Here is a 27,758-nt window from a genome sequence, read left to right on the forward strand (position 1 = left end):
TATACTTCTTTAAAATAATCCTTGACCATTTTCAGTAGAGTTATATGTTGTACACCACGTTGTAAAGGATCGTAGAAGAATATGAATTGTTTTCGAGGATCGATAACAATTATTGACCAGTGTCGTCCATTGCCGATATTAATTGGTATTATCATGGCATCTTGCAAATCGAAGTATACAGAACGATAATGCCTTGATATCATTTTCTTATATTCGTCTTCTTTACCTGCTGTAGTAACGGATCGTAGTTTGGTAATGAACTGTGTGGTAAATGCATAGCATTGTATTCCCATGCTTCTACATTTCTCTACCAAGAGTGATAAGTAAGCATCGATTATTGCATCATTTAGCCATCCTGGATCTTCTAATGTGTAAGATTCATTCGATTTTTTTTCGACTAATGGTTCAAGCGTTTTAAAATCTTTGCCATATAGTTCATATCCATGTTTATCTTGATTACAAATAAGTTTATGTCGAACTGAGACATCACATAGTTGGAAAAATTGCTTCTTCATATGTACGATCTCAGAATCACCTGGCAATAGAAAGGTGCTCTCTTCGATACCATCCCCTTCTGATTTTTCAGACTCATCGTCAATCAAATTCACATATTCAACTTTTTCTCGTTTATCTGGCAATAGAAGATTCCCTCTTCCAAAGCATCCTCTTTTGACTTTTCAGAGTCATCGACAATCAAATTTACATATTCAACTTTTTCTCGTTTCTGGCAAGGCGTGGGATTGCATTCATCATTGACATCGTCCATATCCAACTCCACCGTTGCCGTTTCTTCTTCAGAAGTGTAAAATGCCAAGTACACGGAAGCTGCCACAACGTCTTTCCATGAAGATGAGATGTTCCTTACAGTTGTATCGTCAATTTCATAAGCTTCATTGCCTTTAAAAATAACAGCAGTGTAATGCCCACATTCTATGCGTTCGCCATGATGAAGTGCACAAGAAGATAAACTGTAACATTTACTCGATCTTTCCACTGAAATACGTAAATTTGAAGGCAAAAACACGCTGGTGTCACTTTTTTGGCCAACATTTCCATTGTTGATAAACCTTTTAAAAACTAAAGTAATCGTTTTAGGCAAAGAAATAAAGAATCCAATGCGAACGTGAGGCGTTTCAGTTGCACAGTTGTCGCAATTCATCTCTACACCATCGACAAGATTATCTTCAATGCTCTCAGCAAGGTTCGTAACTTCGTCGTCTAATGAAACGAATAGGGTGTTGAAAGTTTCAGGACCAAGTTCCTCTTTTTTGTAGCATTTTGTGCAGGTCTTTGTGTACTGATATATCCCCGCAAAATTCTCTGTCATCTCTCCGTCTGTACTGTCGGAACACAAATCGGTGTAACTCTCGTGTATGTCTTGTTGTCGTCCTCTCGTATATCCAAATTGGTTTCTAAAGACGTTGTGAAGTTCTTGTGGATAAAAGGGATATTTATTGTTGCTATTTAATTTCCTCAAGGTAGACTCTAAAGCGGCGGTTATCTGGGTTCGAGATGAGCTTGGATTTTTAGTAAGTACATTCTTAATCGGTAATCTGTTTATGCATTGAACAAGACTATTCAGCCAGCAATCATTAGCTTTATTCTTCAGACCTCTCGTTACATCGTTAACGTTAGTTCCGGTATGTTGTTGGCTATTGCTTTTCCTACAAAAATCTGGTATCTTCTTTTGCTTTCCTCTGCCACCTGCCTCTTTATAACTAGTTTTCTTTCTCTGTTTCCTTAACGGCTTCTTTCTGAATCTCGTTTTGTCTTCTGTTGGTAAATCGTGCCAAAGCTCTCCGGCTTTTTTCGCTAAATCAACTGCTTTCGTCGCCCCTTTGCTCTATTTTTCTTACCACCATTATGGAAAAAGTTAAAAAAAGAAGAAGAAGTCCCGCTGCGCTTCTTTTTCTTAACGTCAGGTGTCTTGCTGAGGGGAACAGAAGGTGACTGTTGAAACTGTCCAACATAGATTTCGCCTTGGTGTAAGCAGATCTTTCTTCCCCCATGTTTCTGTCACGTTTAAGTAATCATTAGTAACGACCGTTGGTGACTTGTTATCGCGGCATAATGGCTTCTCGTCAGCAGCATTCACTTTCAAAGACTCGTCAACTTCAGTTTTTACTGTAATAGGTGTCTCTGCGTTATTTGGGTCGCTGCTAGAGATGGCCTTTGTAACGGATTTCTCGTCAATATTGCCGTTTTGTTTGTCGTGCGTTCTCCGCCTTGAGATTTTCTTACTTACAACTCAGTCGGAGAAATCGGTTAATCTTCTTCTAATCCTTGAGTAGTTTTCCAACACAAACGCGTCTGGTCGCAATCTACGTCTTCCAGGGAAATCCTCTTGCTTTAAATTTCGCATCATGCCTTCAATATAACCTTCGGTGCTTGCGTTGGCGGACTTGAATGATAAATACGGGTAACCGTCCAAATTGTCATAATTAGTATCACTCTCACATATGTATCTATCCAAAGAGCCTAAAAGAACACCAGACAATAGAGGCATCTCCGGGAAATACGATTCTAAGGTGTCAAAAAATTCTGGGCAGTAGCTCCGATTCTCTGAAAATTCGCATTCATCACTCATCTCTGTGCATTTATTCTCTGACGCCTGTTCTTTACACTTCGTAATCAGCTTGCCATAATGTGTCTTAAACGGATTTCGAGATTCTTCAACTCTTCTATTGATATTCCCGTCATCCTCCTCATCGTCAATTTCTTCTTTTACGCAATCATTCTGTACATCAAACACTATCTCTCTGTCCTCCATGTGATGAATCATATCCCATAACCTGGTAAACGATTTTAAAACATCGCTATTTTGACGCTCGTTTAACAAGCACACCGCAACATCTTTAAGTATTGAATCAAATTCATTCAGAGTTCTAGAATTTACCAGTAATGATGCACAGTACATGTTAAAACGATACCACACGTCGTCATGGTGACTGGATTTGGAACCTTTGTATGAGCGTATAATTGCTTTCAATTTTCTGTGAATGATGCTCATGAAATGACTACACCCGACGTGTATCACCGTAAATTCGAAATCTTCTGTTGATGCTTTTTTTGCAGTATTTTAAATACTCTAATGAGAAAGTCGTCCAGAGATTCACCATTAAATTCTTTCAAAATGGCTAATATTAATGCTTTGGAATAATCTGTATTTATTTGTCTGGGAATTTGTTGTTTTCCTTTAAACACTTTTGATTCATCTCTTCGAAATCTTTCTATAAAGGCACGGATACTAGGCGCACTGTGATCATTCGTTATCATTTCCGCAACCGGTACAGGAGGATTGTTCTTTCTAGGATGTCGGACAATGATGGCATAATACAATACTCTTTTCCCCATAAAGTCTCTTACAATCGTTCCTGTCGCATCCAAATAAGCTATATCTTTGCCACACAAGTGGTGCCACAACCGTATTTCGTCTTCAGTCCACATATAAACATGGAGAGGAAAAAAAGAAATAGCATGAACAAATCCTTCTATAGCATTTGGTGGCATTGCACGCTCCCTTTCTCTTTTCATCAACTCCTCTCTAACTTTTTGTAATGAGTGAACAACATCTTTATCAAGCTGTGTCTGTTGTTGTCCTTCGCTTGCAATCTTTCTAATAGTACTCGGTTGATTTCCACAACCAGTCCTGTTACCGGATGCTTTAGCGTTAACTGACAGGTTTTCCTTTATTTCCTGATACACTTTGGACGGTTTATCTGGGCCTTTATGAAATTTGGTCGCCATTTCTTTTCGTGTTTCACTTTTTATAAATCTTGATTGTCTCTCTCCGGCGGCATGTTTCACAGATCCTTCGTAAAAAACTAAGATTTGTTTGGAAACAAAATTTTCACGCCGCATTTGCAACTGGAATGTGCAAGAACAATCTTCAAATATGCAATGACCCGAAGCAGAAAATACAACAGGAGTGTTTCGCTTTCTGGAATTCTCTTTAATAATATAATGTCGTTCGAAGTGAAAAGTACAAAAATCGTTTGATTCCTTCATATATCGCGCCATTATATCAGTCCAAGGACATCTCAAAGTATTTGGCTTCTCCGACGTAGGGCGTATTATAGTCCATTCAGCTTCGGTTAAACGGAGGGATGCTGTTCTGGGAATGTTAGCCAAAAAGAATGTATTACCGGGTGGCAAACCAGGACAATCCATCATCCTGCGCAATGTTTCGTGTGGCACGGGATTATCATCATTTTTAGCTTTACTTACGTGTTTATCGAAATTATTAGAGTCACATGTGCTTGACGTATAATTGGATTCGCTACCGCTTGTTTCTTCTTCCACCAGCCTGTTGTATGTCGACTCTTGTACAGTATCGTGGTCGTTTTTGGCATTGTTTTCGTTATTATCTTTTGTGTTGGAATTGCACGTGTCTTCGTTACTTATCTCATCTTTTATATCATTCCGAAATCCGAAAGAATTGCGAAATAACTCGTCATCAGTTGACTCGATACTTAAGTCATGCTCGGAAATATTTTCAGCGCTGTTGATCGGCGACAGGGTGTCACAGTTATCTTCGCGAGTAAAATGTTCTATTAGGAAATCATCGCTTTTTCTTTTCTACCATGTTTTTTCTCGACGTATCAGTGGAGACATTGTAAACGGTGTTTGTAGTTTTGTCACTGTCGCGGATGACATTTACGAGATTATCTCTATCCTGTTCGTCGCACGTACTTTGTGAAATTGACAATTTGTCGTTTGCTGTGTACCACTGTTTACGAGAAACTTTATTTGCACAGAGAGGACAAATATAAGATTTTCCGTCGGAGCAGTTGCTGTACTTGTCGCCATCATTCTTTGAAATTAAATGATTTAAGCCTACACAGCTGGGATGGTAAAACTCTAAACATCCAGATTTCTTAGCGTCGCATACAATGTAAAAGCCAGAGTCTTCTTTTTGACACAAGCACCAAACACTCTGTTATTGCTTTCCGGAGTATAAACTTTAGGTATACAGGAAACTCTACTTTCCATAGAATCTTTTTCATCGTTGTCCCTTTTCTTATCTGAGCCATCTTGTTTTTTTTCATCTTCATTGTTTTTCTCAGTACAACTGAATCCTCCTGTAATGTCATCTACTCTTTGTTCATCGGTTTCATCACAGCATCATTATCGCTTTGTTTTCGAGTAGATGTTGTATTTCTGTATAATGGGTATTCTTCGCTCATTGTACTACCGTCATCGCTATTGCTATCATTTATTAAATTTTCAACTAGTTCTACATTGGCAATATCGAATGGATGGCAAGTTCCGGCATCCTTGTGAAAAAATGAAATGTAAAAAATAAAATTTGTCTCAAAAATAAATACAATTGCATACACCGTATTGATATAGTCATTCATTTGATTAAAGCATATCCGTGATTACTTGCTAAAGGCAATCAGCGTATCGAGTCTGATTATTACGGATTTGTCGTTGTATTTTGGCTCGCGTGATCAAGTTACAACGCTTAAAATGAAATCTACCTTCGAAGCCGTCTATAGAGTATTAACAGGAGCGATATACACTAACATTTGTAACATAGAAAATGTAAGATTATAGACCTAAAACATGCAAGGAAATGGTGGTAATGATGTATAACGTACCACAAGGTGATATATTACAACTTTCATTTCTATCCATATAGGCAAGTGGCGTATATAGTTTCTGCCCATATACAGATATACTCATAGAATACACGGCACGCCAGTTTCAAAATTGTGCAATATTCAAAATTTGTATTCAGGGTTGAATTTTTTTCTCGCATAGCTAGATCGGCTAAAGATCCAGGGATATAGTGCAAAGTTTTAGTGTCCCCCCCCCCGACACTTAGGCACCCGACGTCTGTCGCAAAATAAGCTATAAGATTTTGAATTCTGGCGAGAAAAATCTGAAGAAGCATGATAAACATAGCCCTGAATCGAACGTGATCAAATGGAGGCTTCATTGCTAATATTCAATTGCGTGATATTGCCATTCAATATTTTTAGTTGCTCATTGCGGTCGGTCGCCATTTACCTGCGGTGTATGTATATTATATATTCTTCTATTTATATCTTTGTATATCGATGTAAATCGAAGATTTACCGGTGTAGCTATATTATATGCCTGGTCTGGGGCTTTATATACAGTCGTTTCACAATGATTAGACTATGTATTTAAATATTCTGTAAATTATGCCTGCACGATAGGCAGTATAAATATCTGAATTGTTTCAAAATTTTAAATTAAAGCTACAATCTCGTTCCTTTCATCTCCGTGTATTAATACATGGCGTACTTCCTGTACACCGCCAAAATGATTTCGGTACACTGCGTCGGATGTCGGGGCTTAATGGTATCAAATATGTCCATATTCACGTAAGAGATGTATATACATAAACAGCACAACGTTGTTACTTCCTGGGCCTGGCTCTCTGACATATGTTTAATCAATTTATTGTCTAAATTATATCTGTGCCTTACTGAATGGTCTTAATGTATAACACAAAACTCAAAACTATACATTCGTAGAATATCGAGAATTTAATCGATTTTTGCGTCACAAATGTTAAAAGCAACACTCTGTCACTCCTTGCGTTTTCCATTTTGAATACTCATCAAGGCCCGATGTCATAAACGCGCATTTGCGATGTTCGGTAAAAACGGGTGTTCAGGAGGTAAATTCATTTAAAACAAAACCATTACCACATTAGGACTTAGGAACATAGACATAGTAGATTCATAGTAGACAAGTAAAACGATTTAAAACCCTTCATAAAAGTTTCGCTCTAAATATCAACCTGAAATTGGCAAAATTGTGGCATCTCTAGGCTTTCATTTCAAAATTTCGCGACTTGTTTTGCCTCGTATAAATGGGTCTATTCATAATGATGTACATGCCATTATACCAAAGCAAGCAGCATGAAAGCAGCCCTGTTGTTCGAATGGTGTTAATTTAGCGTAAAATATTTAATTTTGAATGGAAGTACGTATTTTTAAACTTGGCTCATCAACCGTCAATCTCTCCTCCAAGTTGAAACGTGACGTGAACGACCAATCAGAATCAATTCTGATTAAATCGAAATCAGAAATTATTCTGATTGGCCGTTCACGCTGTTTCAAATTTGAAATACAAAAAACCGTTTAACCGTTGGATTATCCCAAAGAGATTGATCCACCGTTTACGCTAAACGCCTTTCGAGCAACCGGTCTACCTAATACATTATTAAAATAAACTCACGTGATTATCGGTGTTGGGCGTTTCATCACTATCAGGACCAAAGTTCTTCAAATAATTTCTCCTTTCACATTTCGATCGTAAACCATCTCTGTCTTCAAACCAACGAACGTACAAATTCTTGCGGACTAGAATCTTGTTTTTCAACCCTATCTCCAGCACAACCTTGCCCCAGAAACCGTTTACAGACCTCCAAGACTCTCTCGGGTCACCTTCGACATTCGTTATAGCAGCGACAACTTTATCTGTGCCAAAGTTATACTTCAAATTCCGGCCAACCGTCTTCTGTTAATAATGAATCAAGAACAAGCTTTATAAAGCCAATATTTTCGCATAATAATTACATATCTCACGATAGTTCATTTTAAAATTAATCGTATAAAAAGAAAATAAGCGTGGAATAAAAATAAAACTTACCTTCATCTTGAAAATGTTTTTCAGAATAATAAAAACAGCAAAAATGTTGAGCGTGACAATAAAAATGTAATAATACAATAGTTTATCTCACTGAAAGAGAGTTATAAACCGTCGAGTTCAACAATCAGTCTCAAAAGACGTTAAATACACGTCATCAAACAATTTTATTAATTTACAACTGAACTCCATACACTCTGCATGCATATGCAATATGTAGCTATATTTAAAATCCATTCTTTTAAATGGGGAACACTTTGGGGTTTTTTGGGTTGCTTTGAATTTTATCATTAGCCATACCTGCATGCCCTCGTGAATTCATGGCGTCGCAGTACTGGCAAAAAGTCGCAAAGTGTCCCACGTGCAGATTGTGTTTTATAATTGAACCTGACGTTTGAACTTTGAAGTCTGTCATTTGTGACTGTGGTGGTAAAATCGAAAGGAACAATGTCAGAGGCGACAAAGCAAATGAAAACGGCTAAAGAAAGTGAGCTTCAGTTTTATACATCAGTTGACTTTAATGCAATTACAGAACAGTTGTCTGTAGTTTTTTTATCTTATCCCAGTTGAGTAATACAAAAGATTGGCGTTTCTTTTTAGAAGAAAATAGCACGCTGTCAAAGACCGGCGGTGGCGGTGGTGGAGCCGATACAAATATTCCACGCCGAAAAAAAATGGTATGTGCACTAAATTATTTGATCTAATTATGCTCGAGGGCTAAGAAAATAGTTATTTATTAGACATGACTTTTCGGATGTTATTGAACGAAAATGTATAACATTTGTCTTTGCCTTTGGGAAATACAAACCGGAATAAAGGCTAACCCGAAAGCGTGCGATTATTCAAGGCTATGGCAATATGACAATTTTTTGAAACCTTTATTTCTACGTAAAAATGCTGTTCACTATTTAAACTGCGTGCGCGGTATTGTGTTTTCCTTTGGCTTTGTAAGACTTGCAACTGAAGACATACGAAACATTTCACTTTTGAGTGCTTTTGGCTTTTCGGAGACTTATATAGAAATATCGTTATTCTCGCAACTGAATACATACGAAAGTAACGAAACATTTAACTTTTGAGTATTTTTGGCTTTTCGGAGTACTTATATAAAAATATCGTGTTTTTTTCGTTGTAACGACACGGAATTCAAATAATTTAATTACTGGTTTTAGTTCAAATGACGAGACTTTATTGGCTTCGGCTGTAGTCAACCTTCTACTATTGGCTAATCCAATCAGTTGTGAAATTTGACTTATCCACCGTTAAAACGGGCCTGATCTTCGATGTTTTTTGGGGCCGGTTGTTTTTCACGTCTATCAAAACAAGAAAATCGCACATAAAATCGCAGCAAAAATCGCAAGTGTAAACGGCCTTTTGAAACTGGCACACAAATTTCTGCGCTACGTATTATATATTCATTTGCTGTAATATAGGCATGTTTCTTTGATTTGTGTTAAATTTGGAAAATTATGTTCATAGACAAGGAAAGCGATACACAAAATAATCAAGACAGGTCTAAAAGACGTGAGTTATAATCTTATTTTTTTGCTATAAAAATTTCAAAATCTCTCTTGCATGTATATTTAACTTATTTTTTCACCGGTACCGGCTATATACATTAAGGCTATGATATTTCAAAATCGTTTTTGTCTATTTTGTCAGCTAGCTATAACAATAACTATAAGTGTGACATTTTATTTTAGAGATAGGGCCAGGGGGAGAGAGAACATGACAAATGCCCTACTTGAGAACATGACACCTGCATTTATTGATTTTTTATATCCCCTCATTTATTGACAATTACATTAGTGATTACTGCCAATTGTCTCTAACACAGATAACAAAAAAAAAATTCAGATTTCACTTTTAAAGGAACGAGCATTCCATCCTTTAATAACTTTTGGTTTTGTATAGGAAGAGAAGAGGAAGAGAGAGAGAGGAGGCGACGCCAGGACAGGCGTCGCGACTACGACTCAAACCGGCGCACTGATGATAGGCGCCGGCATAGTGAGTCGGATGAAAGGCGCCGGGAAGATCGCCGGAGAGACCGTAAGATGATTATTACTTCCATATTTATAGTTCAAACATAAAAATGGGCAATTGTGTAACTCAGACAGTAGAATCATACGTACACATGCTCATACGATGTTTACTGTATTACTGATAATCTGATATTTGCCCCCCGTAAACGGTTCCTGTCTCTTAAAGTAGTTTCTTAATCTATATATTTATAGGTTACTACTGGAATAGACATGGCAGCATTAAAAGTAAGTGTATCCGATTCATTAAGTTGAACCATATATTGTCTGGCTGGTAAAATCTCATCATGCGCTCTCAGAAATACTGCTTTTTCTTTTAAGTCACATACTATATGCATGCGTGTGCGATATCCTATAATAATAATAATACAAACTTATATAACAAATGACAGGGTGCCACATATGTAGACGCACAGACCATTTAAGGCGAGATTGCCCCAGTGGAAAAAAACGGGGCAATCGACGAACTAGAGATAGCTGGCATGGTGGCCAAGATGGACGAGGAAGCCGCGGCGGGGGCCAGATGGTCTTTAACATCCGCCTGTAACCGAAGAGGTATAACTGAAATTTTAAAAATACACTCTGATAAACAAATAAAAAGTATGTAGGTTCCCCCAAACACATAACATACCAGTTCTCTATGTCACAACAGCTAACAGCTTGTTTTTTTTTCCTCTTTTAGCTTCAAATATCCACATGGTGGTGGAAATATGTTAATTTGTTTACTGTTAATTGCATTTATAAAGGCTATTTATAAGAAAGAAAATAGGTAATATTCACTAGATTTTTAAAAAGTTATTTGAGCAGGTTTTTTATTATATATTACAAATTGTAAGGTCTTATGTATTCCGGAGCCTATTTTCTCTCGTATAAATAGCCCTTTAGCTGTAGGAAACTGTCACTGAAAAACCCAGGAATTAAATTGTACTTTTCTCAATCATAAACCACTTCCTTTTTACAATTTTAAGGTTTTTAATTGACACATGCACTGGCCTTGCAGCATTGAGAGGGCAATGATAAAAAGCTAAAACTTTTACTTTTAGTGATTTAGTAAAATTCAGCACAGTGACTTTTTCCTACAGCCTTTTTCATCAGAAATTGGTGACATATTATTACCACTTGCGTTCAAGCTTGCGACGTGCGTTTTAAAACGTACGTTTGACTTTTCAAAACGTACGTTTTGTTACGCCCTCTGTTTTGTTTGGGTAATGAAATTGACATGTTTTTGAAGTCCAAACAAACTTGGGGAATCAAACATGCCGAAAGAACTTCAAAAACATGTCAATTTCATTATCCAAGTATGACAGGGGGTGTGACAAAACGTACGTCTTGAAACGCTACTCTAGTAACGTAGGTTTTATCTGAACGACTTTGTGGTCCTTTGTGGCAAGCTTGAACGCAAATGGTATAATATAGTAAACGTGTTTTGTTATTATGCGTTTCTATTGGGGAAAATCTAATTAAATGCGAGATGACATCTGAAATTTGTTTAAACTCTTTTATCTTGAAATAAAGACTGTCAAGCAAATATACACACTATTCATGAAACGATTTATTGTGCAGGAGTAAATATGCAAGTTTATATATATTCATGTTCACTCACCCATCAAAATCTCTGCAATTAGATGCGATTTCGAATCTCAGCCGGCTGGCAGACGTCAGCGTTTCAGGAGCTGTAAGATTCGACGACGAATTTGGGCCAGGATAAAAACTATATATTTGGAATCTGTGTTATCTAAGCTTTCTATCGATAGCAGTTTCATTGAATGTGAAGCCGTTTTTGGGTGCGTACTTCGCTCGTATTTCAACGCGCATTTAACGTACATCATTATATGCGATTTCGAATCTCAGGCTGGCAGACGTCTGCGTTTCAGGAGCTGTAAGATTCGACAACGAATTTGGGCCAGGATAAAAATTACATATTCGGAATCTGTGTTATGTAAGCTTTCTATCGATACCAGTTTATTAAATTGAAGCCGTTTTTTTTGTTTACTTCGCTCGTATTTCAACGCGCATTTAACGTACATCATTATATGCGATTTCGAATCTCAGGCTGGCAGACGTCAGCGTTTCAGGAGCTGTAAGATTCGACGACGAATTTGGGCCAGGATAAAAACTACATATTTGGAATCTGTGTTATCTAAGCTTACTATCGATAGTAGTTTCATAAATTTTGAAGCCGTTTTTCGGTGTTTACTTCGCTCGTATTTCAACGCGCATTTAACGTACATCATTATATGCGATTTCGAATCTCAGGCTGGCAGACGTCTGCGTTTCAGGAGCTGTAAGATTCGACAACGAATTTGGGCCAGGATAAAAATTACATATTCGGAATCTGTGTTATGTAAGCTTTCTATCGATAGCAGTTTCATTGAAAGTGAAGCCGTTTTTGGGTGCGTACTTCGCTCGTATTTCACGGACATTTAACGTACATCATTATATGCGATTTCGAATCTTAGGCTGGCAGACGTCTGCGTTTCAGGAGCTGTAAGATTCGACAACGAATTTGGGCCAAGATAAAAATTACATATTCGGAATCCGTGTTATGTAAGCTTTCTATCGATACCAGTTTCATTGAATGTGAACCCGTTTTTGGGTGTTTACTTTGCTCGTATTTCAACGCGCATTTAACGTACATCATTATATGCGATTTCGAATCTCAGGCTGGCAGACGTCTGCGTTTCAGGAGCTGTAAGATTCGACAACGAATTTGGGCCAGGATAAAAATTACATATTCGGAATCTGTGTTATGTAAGCTGTCTATCGATAGCAGTTTCATTGAATGTGAAGCCGTTTTTGGGTGCGTACTTCGCTCGTATTTCACGGACATTTAACGTACATCATTATATGCGATTTCGAATCTCAGGCTGGCAGACGTCAGCGTTTCAGGAGCTGTAAGATTCGACAACGAATTTGGGCCAAGATAAAAATTACATATTCGGAATCCGTGTTATGTAAGCTTTCTATTGATACCAGTTTCATTAAATATACTGCCTGTTTTTAACGGCAAAATAAAAATTACGACACAATATGTTGTGTTTACGTATCGAATTTAGTGCGGATGAATGTCGTGCTAGCTTCGCATATGTTTGATTTTCTTGTTCTCGGAGGAAGAGCGAATCCTGTGGTGAATCCTGTGGTAGCTTCACACTAGTTAAAATTTGCATTGTCAGACCTTATTCAAATATATAAACCATTTGCTATTTGACAGGAAGCCCAATAGCAAATGGTTTATATATTTGAATTACAATTTTAAAAATGCTCTAAATTTGAACATCTACCTTCGCGTCTCTATACTGTAATAAAAATATTAAATTTTCATTAGGCTTTGTAGTTTGTAAAGGTATAATATAAAAGGCCAGCATAAGGGGGTTCCTGAGAATGACCTGTGATAGCTAGTTGAGTCTGTGATATATCAAACACGGACAACTGTAACTCACCAATGCATTTTGCTTTGACCTGTTCCAATTTATGTTTTGTTCTCGCCGAAAGAACCAACTTGCAGCCATCACTTGCTAGCCTATAAGCCAAGTATTCTCCCAAACCGCTGGATGCCCCTGTGATCCACACAACCTGACCCCGCAATTCATCAACCTTTTTGCCAAATAATTGATAATATTTTAATGTAAAATCTACTTTAACGTTCTTGTAAAGAAACACGAGGAATACAGTAAGTATTGCAGCAACCAGTAAAAAGAACATAACAGATACTAGACGATATTTAATGAAATAAATATAAATTATAGGTAAGAGTGTTGTGAATTGTGAATAATGATTGGAATGTGCACACTGCACAAATCTTTTGGTGGCCGTGGGGCGTGGGCACTGGACACACAGTACAGTGAAAAGAATCCTAGATAGATCAGTCAGTGTGGTAGTACTTAGGGAGGGGTTAGAGTAGCCTTCTCCGCAGGCTTCTCTTATGTATTAAAAATATGCATATTTGGCTTGGCCTAGCTGTGTCGGGGGAGCGAGTAAAAAAATATATTGAGGAGATTTTCCTCGCCTTCCATGACACAGCTAACCCATGCCTAATAACCTAATATCATTTAATACATTATTCAGTGTGGTGTTTAGCAACGAAACCTTGCTGAACCAACTGCGCACTAAAATAGCCAGTTAAACGAGGGTGATTTTGTTCGATTTCTAATTCCTTTGTAGAAACTTGATAACAAATAATTCCAGTTACCAGGCCAGAAGGAATTCTCACAACAATTTTGGCGGACTTCCTGAAAGGCATTTCATTTCGACAGCCCAACCAGAAATTTTCCGGAATGAACGCTTGTTTGAAAAGGTTGTCTTTTCATACCGATTGGAAAGTCCCAAGCGGTTAATTTTGTTCCATTTATATTTTTTAACCAGTTCCAGGCTCCTCAAGATTAAATTTACGCCGTAATTTAAAAAATCAATATATCGTTTCAGTGCAATTCATGCCTCTTCACCACTGGATCACCGAACTTCGTGCAGTGACGTATGCTGAAATTTTGCATGCTGTATTGCACTACACACGTCTCTCATAATGCCCAAAATAAAAAATTCTATAATGGCAAAAAAAAATCGAAAAAAATGTCATTTTTGCATTTTCAAAAATGTGGCATTATAGAATTTTTTATATTTTGCTAATTGTTAGTTTTTCTTCCAAGTAAAATAATGCACAAAAGAAAAATGGAGGTCAACGTGCTTCTTTTCCAAATATCCGAGGAAATTGGACATTTTGTAGTGAATTTTGTACCCGTGTGTCGCCATAGCAACGGACAAGTCATCAAAATATATAAAAACTCCAATATCTCTGGAATAAATCATAAAAATGCGTTGTTTGAACGTGTCAAAGTGATGCACAATGGAATATTTGAAACTGATTTTCAGGCAATATTGTGGTATTTATTCAAGAAACACGACTGGAGGTAAACGTCGCATTTTGCCTCAACCTAATGGGCAACTGAAGGAGACAAATATTAAACATACAGAAAATCTTAAAATTTTTGGAGTACTGGGTAAAACACGATAGACCGATCTGTATGGGTGGTTAAAATGGAGTAGCTTAATGCATAATAGGGTATGGTGTAACAAAGTGATGAATACTAAGATTAGTTGTATAAAAATTAATACATGAATTACTAATTCTTTTAAAGACCTTTATGGAGAATTACAGATGGATACATGTGACGAAAATACTGCGCAATGATTGAAAGTTAGACTCATTAATTATGGCATGAATTTCACAATTATTGGATGAAAGTGAGGTTAAAAATACATTGAATAAGCATAAGTTTATTAGACGTAATAGCAAATGTCATATATTACAGTTGTTGGTGGCACAGAACACCAACAATTTTTATGCAACCATTATCCATACAAATAACATTTTGGTTTTTGACAATTTCTTGTATCAGACCGACCAATTTGCCTGGTCGGTCTTTCGCTTTCTAACCATTCTAAAAATATCAAATTAGGCTATTTTGTACCTTGTCAACTGATAGCTCAAATTAGAAATACGCTAAAACTAAATGATATGTACCCACATATTATTATTTCTTGATAAAGATAAAATCTACAGTAAATATTTCATGAATATGAATTGTTTGAGAAATGATGCACATAATTATGTAGGGTTGACAGGAGGCTGCCCACACAAATACCTTTCAACTCACATGAATCGAAGTTAAACAACATCTTGAGTCCAGTGGAAGGGATACCAATACAGATCGTACTATTTGGAACTCTTCTCCACCTTTGAACGTCTTCAAGTCAGACTAATGCTCTCTTTGAAATTATGTTACATGTGGTCTGTCATTAAAATAGGACGTAAACCAGCCTGGTTTCGAGAAGTTTGTAATGATTGTACTAAATCAAACGTTTTCCAAAAATCATAGAAGGCAAGTCTAATATCCTAATTATAAAAGATGCACAAGTAAGAAAAGAATGCGCAAGTTTTATCGACAACGGTCTTGCGAAGTTGTTTGCAAAGAGCTCAAATATTTTATTGCTAGGGTTTTGGTTTTTTAACTCCACCAGTTATATACGTAAGTCGATTTACATCAGTTAAGAAATCATTTATCTGTATTATAGGTTTTAACTATTTGGATAAACATCTTTACCGTTTGTCCCTAGGCTACTACTGCTATACTTTTTAATGTTGATACTTGATATATGGAAAATAAAGTTTAAATAATATAAAAAGTATACATTTAATTTGAGTTTATTGCTCGACATAGTCGTGAATAAAACTGCTTTCTCCGACGTTTTTCTTAGTTAATTGTTCAACTGCATTACCAAGATGCGTTCTGCGAACGGCTTGATGAGTTGAAAAATGCGACACAGCTGTTTGAATGGTGTCGAGACCACGCACAGGACTCTCGTCAGCAAAAATACCTTTGGGCCGATCTAAATGCATAGAAAACTTGATTTATTTTGGTGCTGAAATACGAGGGCAGAAAGAACAAGGACAAAAACACGCACATGCAACGCGACGACAAAAAATTAAAACATTGCAACAAATACAAAGGCGAGTGAAATCCTATTATTGGACCTATAGCACTGCCATTTCACTTGCTGCTGTTTGCATTGATACTAGTGCAAATGCTAAAAATAAAACGTACAGGTAACAGGGTGCATTTACATATTTGTCTACAGTGCGCTTTAACTGCACGAGGCCAGTAAATTTTGCCGGTCGTATGCTTCCGAGATTTTACAATCAGCCAACCTTAGTAACTTGGAAGCATAGTAATACAATTTTCTGTTTGGTTGCCTAGTAAAATTCGTTTCTGCGTAATAAACGTGGCAAACATATTTCAGGTAATTTTTGTATCAACAGGGCAAAATGCAAAGCATCCGCTTGAGAAACAATAATAATTAACAAGTGATAAACACTGAAAAATACTCATAACCAGTATGCATTAGCTATTGGCATACAGTAATTGAAAGAGAGTATATAGCTGGTAGTCTGTTAATATCATGTAAAAGCTAAAGTGAACAACGGGCCACGACTGACCACAACACATACTACACAGAAATAGTACAAATGCATTCCTTTACGAATACAAAAATGTCCGTTTTCAAGAATTTTTCAATAGAATTACCTTTCTGAAATCTTCCTTTAATTGAATATTTTATGGACAATCTAGAGAGACGATTTGATGTCGGAATCATTTTCCGAACGTATGGAGTTGAGAAGGTATAGAGTAGTGGATTGATGCTACTATTGATGGGCAATACAAACACAGCCACCCAAGCATATACTTGTTTCGAAGGATCATATAAATTTCCTGTTAAAGCCAAAATGCTTAAAATTATCACAGGAAACCAGCATAGGAAATCTGTTAAAATAATGAACATCATTCTCTTTGCAATGGTTGAATCCTTCTTTACCCTCGTTGACCTTACTGAACGGGCGGCCTTGACTATGGAGCGGTACATAAACACATATGCCAGGAGAATGAATAAAAAAGAAACACCATTCAAAACGAGAAATACACACACTGAATATTCCCAGCCAGCTGGCCGATCGCTCGATAACTGGAGCGGTAGACAGACCGGTGAACGTCCAAAAAAGTGTGAATTCTGTTTACAATCATAGAAATATGCATTGTTTAGTAACGGAATGATTGAAATACAAAGTCCAGTCAACCAAACAACGATCATTATGCCCCAAGCTTTCTTCATTGACCAACGTTGAAATTTAAGAGTAAATATAATACATATCATACGTTCCAGGGTGATAACAGTTAGAGTTAACACTGAGACTTCGCTTGATAGAGTAGAGATAACACCAGCAAATATGCACAAATTGCTTGCACGCCAGGAAATATCATGTTTAAAGTACACTCCGTTCCACACTGTGTCTTTATATGAAATAATCAACAGGTACACGCCCATTAGGAAATCAGCAACAGCGAGATTTGTTAAAAGAAATGAAGCCACACGATTGCTGTCCTTTGAAAACGATCGCCATACAATAACAATGAAGTTTCCAAGGAAGGCCATCAGACCAAGAATCCAAATTGAATATTTGAGCACATCATTTTTCAGAAGCTCATCACAACTTGAAAATCCTCCTTCAAATTTGGCAACGCACGAAACACTCGGGTTGTTCTGTTTTGCGAAACAACACAGCGTAAAATGATCCACTTTTCTAACAATAAATGGCAAAAGATGAAATATTAGACGATATAATTATACAGTATGTCCCACAAAAAATTGACACTATAGTAATTATCATATTTATATGCTGAATCAACAGACGCATAGACTGACATAACATAGTCTTTGTAGTATAACAGGGTAAGTAAAATTTCATTCAACTCAATTTTTAAAAGCAGTGTCGCGAGCATAATATCAATGTCCTTAAAACGGAAGACTATACGTTGTGCATGTAACATGATTCAAGGCGTGATTTATTAAATAGTTAAATTTTTAAAGGCGCTCTTTATTACGGAACAGCCACAACTGTTGTTCTGATTTGGTGACATTTTCGGGTTTGTTCAGTCTTAAGTAAGTCATGCATGACTTAGACGTATTTTCACTATGCAAATGATATATACATGTACAGACTAATACAGTGTTGTAAGCGATATATATATATATATATATATATATATATATATATATATATATATATATATATATATATATAGAGGGAAAAAGATAGAAAGACAGAGAGGCAGAGATACAGAAAGGTGGGAAGAGGAAGGGGGGGGGGGGAGACAGAGACAGGGGGAAAGGAATAATTATGGCGAAACAGAAAGACGGAAAGACCAGTTTCGTTCTTCAAACATGGGCAATATTGAACTAAATTCATCACCAAAAGCTGGAATGACTGATTCATGATGTTTTTAATTTTGCAAAATGTTAAATTTGAAACACAAATACGTCAAGACTTACAAGTGCCGAAGTGACAGAAGATTTTGAAATAAATCTTGAGGAATTTTGTGTATCTGATTATTTGATATATCCCTGAATAAAAAAATATTCAATAGGCTTGGTCAAATTTGTGCACATTATTTTGCAACACTGGGTAATAATATATCAGTGGGTAAGCAAAAAAAATTATATAGATGCATGATACTTACAAGTCAACCAAATTTCTCAAATCATCGAATGATGCTTCAATTTCTTTTATTTTATTATTCTGGAGTTTTCTTGAACAAAAAATTATTTTTTAATTCAATGACATGCATACATCAGCTGCATAATATGTGTGCGTATGTAGAGAATGAAGGACCCTCCACAACATAATTGTTTAATTTTATCCAGACAGATTAAAATAAACACGTAAAGAAAGATAACTTTACTTTTGTTTCATTTAAAAAAAGCTACTGAAAAGTATTAAAAACGCCTTTTGAAAACTTTTATAGCTATGATCACTTTTCATCATTGTGAATCACGTCATAAACTTAACAATGTGTGTTTTTTCCTCTCAGTGGCAGTCCAGAAGAGTTCAAGATTTAAAAGTGTTACAACCGGCCAAACTCTAAAATTAATAACCAACATTTATACTTACAAAGTTACAAGTGACAACTTTCCTTTTAACCACGATTTTTTAACTTTTTTTAAATTGTTGTTTTTTAATATCCTACCAAACAATACAAAAAAATATATTAATATAAATACAAGGAAATCCTATTTATTTAATAAATAAAACATACAAAGTTTTCAACGCAGAGTTTGCATCAAACACTTTACTTCCCAAATTTGACAAATCATTATCATCAAGATACCTGGGAAAAATGAAATATTGCGCATTAATAATAAGTATAATAAAAAAATATAATAATAAAAAATCGTCCTTTTTGTGCTGTTTTAGCGAAATTTGAAAATTACATCAACTTTTTGTCGTTTGTTGGAAAAAAAAACAATTATTCGGTCATGGAATTCAATGAGATCTATGCAGTTTGTAGCTACTGCATAATTTTTATGTCCGTGGACGAATATCATGCAATACAATTCATTACGTCTATCTCTTTGTAAACCAGGTGAAGTAAATTATAGAACGGTGACATGTATATATGAATCACAGGTAGAGTATGTAATCGATCAAAACGAAAATATCATAAATATTTCTTACAGATATTGAAGCTTGCGAAGATTAGAAAACACTCCATCTTCCAGAAATCTAATTCGATTCTTTCGAAGACTCCTGCGTAGATCATAATTGAAACGTGAATTACTAGACTAAGTGTAAACTTAATCAGTATCGAATTAGTAATTATAAATTATTATATCACTCACAGCAATCGAAGATAATTTAAATTAAGGAATAATGTCTTGTCCAACTTGTAAAGTCTGTTCATACTCAAATCTCTATATAATGTATCCATACAACATTGGTATACTTTACACGTGAGTTGTGTAAAGAATAGCACGGAAAAACATCTCTAACTTTAGATGAAATGATGAATTTTTCAAACCTAGAATAAAAATCATGGTAAAACTTACAACATTTCGAGAGATTTTACCCGCTGGAAAACATTTCTTGGTATGTCTTTAAGAAAATTTGAAGGTAATCGTCTATAAAATATATAGTTTTAAATAAAAACAACATGTTAAGCATAGCTGTGCAGCAAATAAGTTAAAAGATGCAAGTTTTCACTTACAGTGTCCTTAACGATGTCAAATTATGAAAAGTCTTCTTATCTATAGAGATTATCTTGTTGCCACTAATACTTCTACATTTGTCAAAGAGAAAAGTGATACAAACGAAGGAAAAACAATCAAAGCTGAGGTAAAATATCTCCGATTATAGAAATTGAGTCATTGTTCCAATATTGACAGATCATATATCATGATGTGTTCAACTTACAAGAATTCCAAAGACGTAAGGTTTACGAATGTAGTTAATGTTACCAAGGCGTTGCCATCAAAATTTCTAGAAAATTTTTTTTTAAAAAATATAGTTGCTGCAAGCTGATTAAAAACGTTAACAACGACATGCCTTACATTGCTGTTGTTTTCTTAGGAAAGTAATCTGGTATTCGTAATAAGTTTTCAGCATAAACATATATTTTTGACTTATTTAGACTGAAAGGATGGCAACGTAGTGTTGGTGGACAATCTGAAATGAAAAGATTAGTTGGTAGCAGTATTTTCTTCGATGTGAAGTAATGGGGCATTGACGAAGTGAAATGTACTAAAAGGAAAGACTTCAAGTAGTTAAGTGTAATATATGATCAGCAGGGCGGTCGCTCGATATTGGTCGAGATTAGTCGGACATATTCATATATTTTAAGATCAGTCGGGCGTATTCATATATTCATCTGATTCCCGACTGATCTCTTTTGTTAGCTATTGTTTCGGCTACTGTTGAGCGAACATGAATACATATATATCATCTTTCCCTAAATTAAACTTCTAATGATGATAAAAAAAATGATGGCAAGGAGTTTTTCTTGAAAATGAGCTAATTTTTAGCATGTCTTACTCTTACGTATTTTTTTATGACTCACGAGCGCACAACAGAAAGAAGAACAATCTATTTATATACCAGTATTACTTCATAGAATTTCTATTGTCATCCATTGAATAGTAAATTACTTACCTATGATATCGTTCTTTTGACAAGAAACCTTGTCAACTGTAGGAAAACGGACATGTTAATACAAAATGTAACCTATTATTGGGCAATATTAAAAACGATTTTGGAAAATGAATGCTTACTCGATACCGCTTGATAGTGAATTTTAAAACCTGTTCGAACTTGAGATTCATCTGATTGGAACGTCACATAAACAACATTACGCGTGGATAAATACCCGACCGGAAAAGTGTTACCACAATAAGAGGTATATTTCCGTGAAAGAAAAGTGTCTTTGAAAACAATCGAGTCTCTACTGCAATGCTTGGCATCTTCTAAATTCATGAATAAAACAGTCAGATTGATACGCTGGTCTTGAGGTACTTTAATTTTCCAAGAACGTTTCATGTTGTTCAGGTAAACTGAGGGATAATAAGGTGAAGTTAAATATCCCGAGGAACTATTTGCCACATGTGTATGCCATTCTGAAACAGAAGAATGTAGCTTCAATGTTTTAACAAATTTAAGACGAGACGAAAAAGTTAATTCGCTAAATTTACAATTAGGTAATTAGGCGAAATCTTCAAATTTTGCATTGGCAATAGAGTAATTTGGAACAGGTTTTGTAAACATATAATTATGATTGTCATGTTTTACATATAATGTATTCTTCCCTTTCCCTCCCAATTATTCTTCCCTCGAGCTCTATCTAGCTTGTCGTTGAAACGTTCCTAGTGTACAGTCGTCTGTTATACGTTTTATACATGTTTTAACATTGCAAATTCTCTACCTTGGGCATTCTTAGGAACAGGAGAACAATAACCTTCTGTAAAGAAAATGTTATCCACGTTGACCTCGCTTAGATTGGACCATAATGTCGCTGTTACGTGAACCTAATAGGCAAAATGTTAAATAAAAACAAAATATTTTTTAAGGCAAACAGCAAACTGGCAAGAAATAAATAGATCTTATTATATACCCTGAAACTTGAAACAAGTCCCAAGGAAAGCTGACCATTCTTCCACAAATCGTGCTTTCTAGAACGTTTAACGGACCACAGCCTTTCTTTGACAGTATTTCTTGGCTGAATCCAAACATCAATTTGAGAATCCAACCCCAGTAGGCGATATGTGAAATTCATACAAATGCCACGAACACTGTCAAGAGATGACCTCATCCAGGGGGAAACCAAAGTTGATGCGGAAGGAAACGTTATGGTTGAAGCGTTGCTGATTTTTCGACATTGGAGTCGAAAACCTGCAGTAAACAGAATGTTAAATATCCCTTATTGGATGCAAACATGCATGGCATCAATGGACGCCTTGCGCTTTAGACTAATTTCTTACCTCGGCAATAAAAAGGGCATTTTCTGAAAGAGCTTACTAAAATAAGTAAAACTGCCAAGTTTGACTGCGAATTGTTGTAAAATACGGAAAATATACCCATGCGAAGTTGTCGATTTTTGTATACTTTTGTATTACGACCGGAAGTTTGTAACTAAATTAGTTACACATTTCCGCACGTAATACAAAAGTATACAAAATTTACCAACTTCGCATGGCTATATTTTCCATATTTTACAAAATTTCGCAGCCAAACTTGGCAGTTTTACTAATTTAAGTAATTTAAGTATGATCTTTCTAGCTGGGGTGATTTATTTTGTGATTTATTATAATCACTCTAGTTACTTCGATCAAAAGTTAGTCTAAAGCGCAAGTTGTCCATTATGGAATGGCACAGTCCGAGAAATATAATTAATAAAAAACTGTCAAGTTCAATGAGATATTGTGAATATATTATTCATATAATTATGTATATTACCTAGCTATTAATGTATTATAGAGAATCATCATTCCAGTGAATGTATAAATTTTTACAGGCCATTTTTTTACAGAATATTACCTCTTTTCATGGAAACATATAAGAACAATAGCTATTGCAATGTGCGACGGTTTTCATACATTTTTAAAAGATTAACCCCCTTCGAAAGTGTGAAGCATGATAAGATATATAATATTTATTCTGATTGCGATTTATAAACCTCCATGCATTAACACTACGCGCAATTTTGGGTTTTGTGGGGGTGAAATTTGGACCAGCTACTTATAGGCAGTCAATTTTATCCGTGCCAAAACGGAAATTGACCATAGTGTGAACGGATAAATTTTGCACTGTTGAAATTTGGCTAACTACTTGGCAGTTTAAAATTTCATCCGTACAATTTTTTTCTGTACCGTATACCAAAAATTGTGCGCGGTGTAAATGGGCTATAGTCATAATTCATCTTTGTAATTCATCATAAAAACTAACCTTTCCCAGCAGTGCATTCACCATGATCCACTAGTTTTGCATGCTTGTTTAGTTCAGAGTCTTTGTAAATCTCCATATCACCAGCTTCTCGGAATATACCGCAGCCGGAAGAAAGAGCCAAGATTTCGTGCGCATCGATTATCTTTGACCACATGACAGGTTTCGTCATCTTTCCAAAAAAATGCTTAACATTGCTGCATTCAAATGAACATTTTGTCTATAAAACAAGATGTAAACCGACTTTATACTTAATAAAACTAGTGTAGACATTGGCTTCGTGTTTATACAGCTGGCTTCAAGCAGTTCTGTACAAAAGCCTGACCAGGATGATTGCTAGTTACTAAGTGACGTTCTCATGGGTCAAGGATTATGATTGGTGAATAACAAAAACTTCCGATCAACGAACGTGTTGTCAAAAAATCACTTGCTGAAGCTCACTATTACTTGCTTAGACGCTTGACTATAGACAGGTCAGTGGCGAATGCACATAAGTTTATTTGAAAATGTAATTGGAATTTTTGCCATTATATTGTTCTCAGCTACAATGTCTTAATAATACCAATGAACTAATTCTTCGAGGTAATTTACTACCCAATCAGGACAAAATGGTATAAATTATTCAGCGCAAAATAAATTATATTTATATTTATATCACCTGCAGTGAACCAGGAAGGTGAAGTGATCAATCGCTACACTGAAGGACAATACTTACCTCTTGACCTAAAAATACTTGATTATCATCGGTATCAAGTGCGTCGGAGGAAAATTTTGATACTCTTGACAAAGCAATATCTGTTAAACCTCCATCTTTATAGAAACTCCACAAATTTTCAATAGTATCAATCAAAAAACAAATATGTTGCCAAGAATCAATCGAGACTGTCGCGTTTGTAGTGCTGGATAAAAGCAGAAAAAAGTAATTTATCATTTTGTTCAATTTACTATTTTATTTCATTGAAAAATATGAGATTTGTATGCATAGCCTACTCACGCATTCCAATCGTAAAACCCCACAAAAATTTGAGATCTTTCTCATAATATATTTTCACCCCATTTTTTGCCAACAAAACGATAGTCGCTCCACTGATACTCTTGTTATCAAACATACACAAAAGAATAACGTCAGGCGATTCATTTCTTTCGGTCTGTCCACTTTTAAAGAAGATTCCTTTTTTCTCATTTAGGAACTGGTAGATATAGACGTCTGAGGTCTGCTCTGTTTTGTAGACACCTACAATGCATGCATTAGTCACATTAGTACATGTCACAATTTTGACCGATATACAAATCAGGATTTTTTGCTATACACTAACCGGACAGTGTGCTTTTTGTGGATGTGTCATCAATGCCTTTTGAACGGCTCCAGGGACAACAGCTTTCTGCTGATGTATCCTTCCAGCCACACCAACCAGTTTCAAAATCACAACCCCCAACACCTGTATGAAAAGTATTAATAATACGACTTTGTAAGCTGTTCAAGGTGGTATATTATCTAGAGTTTATCCGTTGTATTATTAAAAACATCTTGCTGAAAATATCTCTTGGTACCTGGAGTATATTTGCAAATAAAACCAGCTGTATAATTTCCAAATGACTGAAGCCAACCTTTAAAACCAACCGCAACAAAAATTGGTTCACCAGCAAAACTCTTAACGGTGTCATTCACCCAATTCCTGTAAGAACTCTTGCTACCATCCAGCCACTCGAAATTTCCAGGGTATTCTTTTGCTGTTAGTCCAATGTGAGAAACATTCAGGCCAATAGAACTCATAAGGTTCATCACATAATTTTCTTCTTGTTTATCTTCAATGGAAACTAGTGTCGCTCCTCTTTCCATTTCACAGATTGCTCTAGCTTCCTTCCAGATGGTTTTGCGTGCATCTGCTTTGTAGTAACTTGCGCGAAATTTCTTCCATTCTCTTGGGCGGAATGCGGAATTTCTTTCTGCAAGCACTAAAAAGATAATGTTCATAAGTGTTTATGTTTAATGTTGCAAATGGTGGGTTTTACTAAAGTGTCTTAATCAGTGATATTAGTGGGAGACGGAAGTGACCGTATACATGTTATATATAGAACAGACCGTAGAGGAAAGAAGCGTCGCCTGGATAAATGGTCCAAAACATAAAAGAGTACTAGGATAAAGTGTGAACAAAATAGTATACAAGAACGTAAAAAATAATACATTCAATGAGCCGAAGTGAAAGTAAAGGTCACTAATCCGTCACATAGCTTTCATGTTTGTACACGACAAAATTGTACGCGATATTTGCTTTCTCTTCCACAGACCACAACTTCAAATGATCAGTTTCACGCTTTGCCTAGCCTCTTTAAATCGAAACAAAGCAGGGTTTTAGTAAAGAGAAGTAGGAAAAATATAGCTAAGCATGCGCATTATAGAATATAAAGAGTAACACATTTTAATGCTAATAAACAACTCACCAGGATAACCTTTTGACTGAACCAAACATTTATACTCAATATTTATGCGTTTTCTCTCCAACGGGCATGGATCATTTGTTATTGACTTTACAGATATATTGCATTCACGTCTCCCTTCACACATTGCCTTTATTTCCGCGAGGAGGTGATGTTTAGAAGAAATGTACAATTGAGAACAGTTTTTATTTTTAATGACAGGCGTTGAACACATTCCGTCAGTAGCTGCGCCAAGTTCTGCCTTCTTGATCAGCAGCACAGTTTTTGAAATCTCGCAAGAGAGCTTTTGGACATCCTCCCTATCACAATAGTTTAGGATCTTCAATTGCCTTCCTAGAATAAGAGTAATCAATTTCGCAATCTGAACGGAACATACAAGGGCGTGGCAAACGAAAGCAAGATTATAACAGGGGGATACATATGCATTTCACAGAACGAATTCGTTGTCCGGATGAATTTTGCATAAAATATGCAACTATCTTCATCCTTTTCAAAATGGAGATCGACAAGCATTTAATTCTCTATCACCCTCGACCGATTTTAAAGACTTTCTCCAAACTCAAAGGTTTGTCAGTTTGGGACTGGGATTGAATTGGCCTTTCTCACGATGACGAACATGCGATAGTGATTTTATCATCCATGATCAGATATTGTAAAATTCCTCCCGCAACAGCGAATCAGATTGCAGGAAAGGCTAAGATTCCACCCACTGCTGATTTGTAAAAAAATAGAAATACAAACTGTGCACCTGGCTGGGTGCATAAAACAGAATGAGCCTCGCTGCAGTTGGTTCGTTGCCATAATGGATCTTTTGTGACCAGTGCACATAATCCGGCTGATAATCCATTTTTTAAACTCTTGTTGCTCAGTTTGTTAAAGACATCCTCATTGTCGTCATTCCATACGAATTTCTTCCCTTGATGTTTATGCCCGTGATAGCCAACCCAAAATGGTAATTTTTTTGAATACAAGCTTTTATAAATTTTTTCTTCGTCTTCGGAGTAGATTTTACCCAATTCCGCACCACGTGCTTTACAGTAGTCGGCAGCGTCAAACCAATTAAGCAAGTTCGTAAATAAAATACAAGAACTTTTGTACTGTTCCTGGCAGCGATTTGTGGTTCGCCATTTTGGACCTGAAAATCAATTATAATTATATAGCTGTATCATTGTTATAGTATGATTAAATACTTTTTTCTATTCGTGATTGTGACGTTAGATGATGTTGGTGCTTGCGGGGGGGGGGGGGGGGTGGGAAACTCGCTAATCTCGACACACACAGGGCCTTAGGTGGAGCTTGAATGGGGGGGGGGGGCTTGTAGATTAACACATTCATCTTAAGCCCGATAGATTTCTTATGTACGCTATCCTTCCTTGTGTAAACACGAATATATGAACATACACCCCCCCAAATTAGGCGGTTTAGCTATGGCCATGCATACTCATTTTTTCTTTTTTGCAATTAGTCTCTGTTCGATAGCCGACAATGTCTGTTTTTTGCCAAATTGGGCTAAAATATGATCACCGATAGAGAGGTCATGGCCATTGCAGGTGCACTCGGTAAATTTTTTTGGTATGTCTTTTAATATTCGCGCGTTTTTGAAATACCTCCGTTCTTATATTAACAAGACGCCGTTCTGGCGTTAACTCCGGCGCACGTGCCAGTCTTCAATATAGAGCTTCTGAACATAAACAATACAGTTCGCGTATTGTTTCGCATACATATTCGCATTTAGATGCCTTGCGAACCTAAATGTTCGATCGCAAAATTCAGAAGCACATCGCAGTATAGAAGTTCAATTGTTCAAAAATGTAAATAAACCGCATGATACATTC

The 27,758-nt window shown here is 36.1% G+C and overlaps 2 protein-coding genes and 1 pseudogene across 2 annotated transcripts in view; all 3 read right to left on the reverse strand.

Annotated features, from left to right (window-relative positions):
• LOC114528927 (dehydrogenase/reductase SDR family member 7-like) overlaps positions 1-13,370 on the reverse strand; it is a 37,753-nt gene extending 24,383 nt beyond the window's left edge. The window contains exon 1 of the mRNA XM_028550638.1: positions 13,109-13,370. Coding sequence (XP_028406439.1) covers positions 13,109-13,370 — 262 coding nt within the window. The remainder of the gene's footprint in view (positions 1-13,108) is intronic.
• A 2,497-nt stretch (positions 13,371-15,867) lies between these two features.
• LOC114528928 lies at positions 15,868-21,161 on the reverse strand (annotated as a pseudogene).
• A 2,321-nt stretch (positions 21,162-23,482) lies between these two features.
• Positions 23,483-26,770, reverse strand: LOC114528929. The gene is made up of 7 exons (XM_028550639.1): positions 26,665-26,770; positions 25,927-26,256; positions 25,036-25,440; positions 24,801-24,923; positions 24,596-24,718; positions 24,200-24,294; positions 23,483-23,704 (listed from the first exon to the last, which is right to left on the reverse strand). The coding sequence occupies exons 1-7, from the start codon at positions 26,768-26,770 to the stop codon at positions 23,483-23,485; spliced, it is 1,404 nt and encodes a 467-aa protein (XP_028406440.1).
• Between the last annotated feature and the right edge of the window lie 988 nt (positions 26,771-27,758).

Source organism: Dendronephthya gigantea, unplaced genomic scaffold, assembly GCF_004324835.1.
Source record: "Dendronephthya gigantea isolate DGI-Jeju-01 unplaced genomic scaffold, DenGig_1.0 000052F, whole genome shotgun sequence".
Classification (NCBI taxonomy): domain Eukaryota; kingdom Metazoa; phylum Cnidaria; class Anthozoa; order Malacalcyonacea; family Nephtheidae; genus Dendronephthya; species Dendronephthya gigantea.

Coding starts and splice junctions, on each gene's coding strand:
- LOC114528929 (XM_028550639.1), bottom strand. CDS start 26,770: ATGGATTATCAGCCGGATTATGTGCACTGGTCACAAAAGATCCATTAT. Junction 24,719..24,800: donor CACAAAAAGCACACTGTCCG/GTTAGTGTATAG, acceptor CATGCATTGTAG/GTGTCTACAAAACAGAGCAG. Junction 23,705..24,199: donor AAGTATTTTTAGGTCAAGAG/GTAAGTATTGTC, acceptor CTTGTTTTATAG/ACAAAATGTTCATTTGAATG.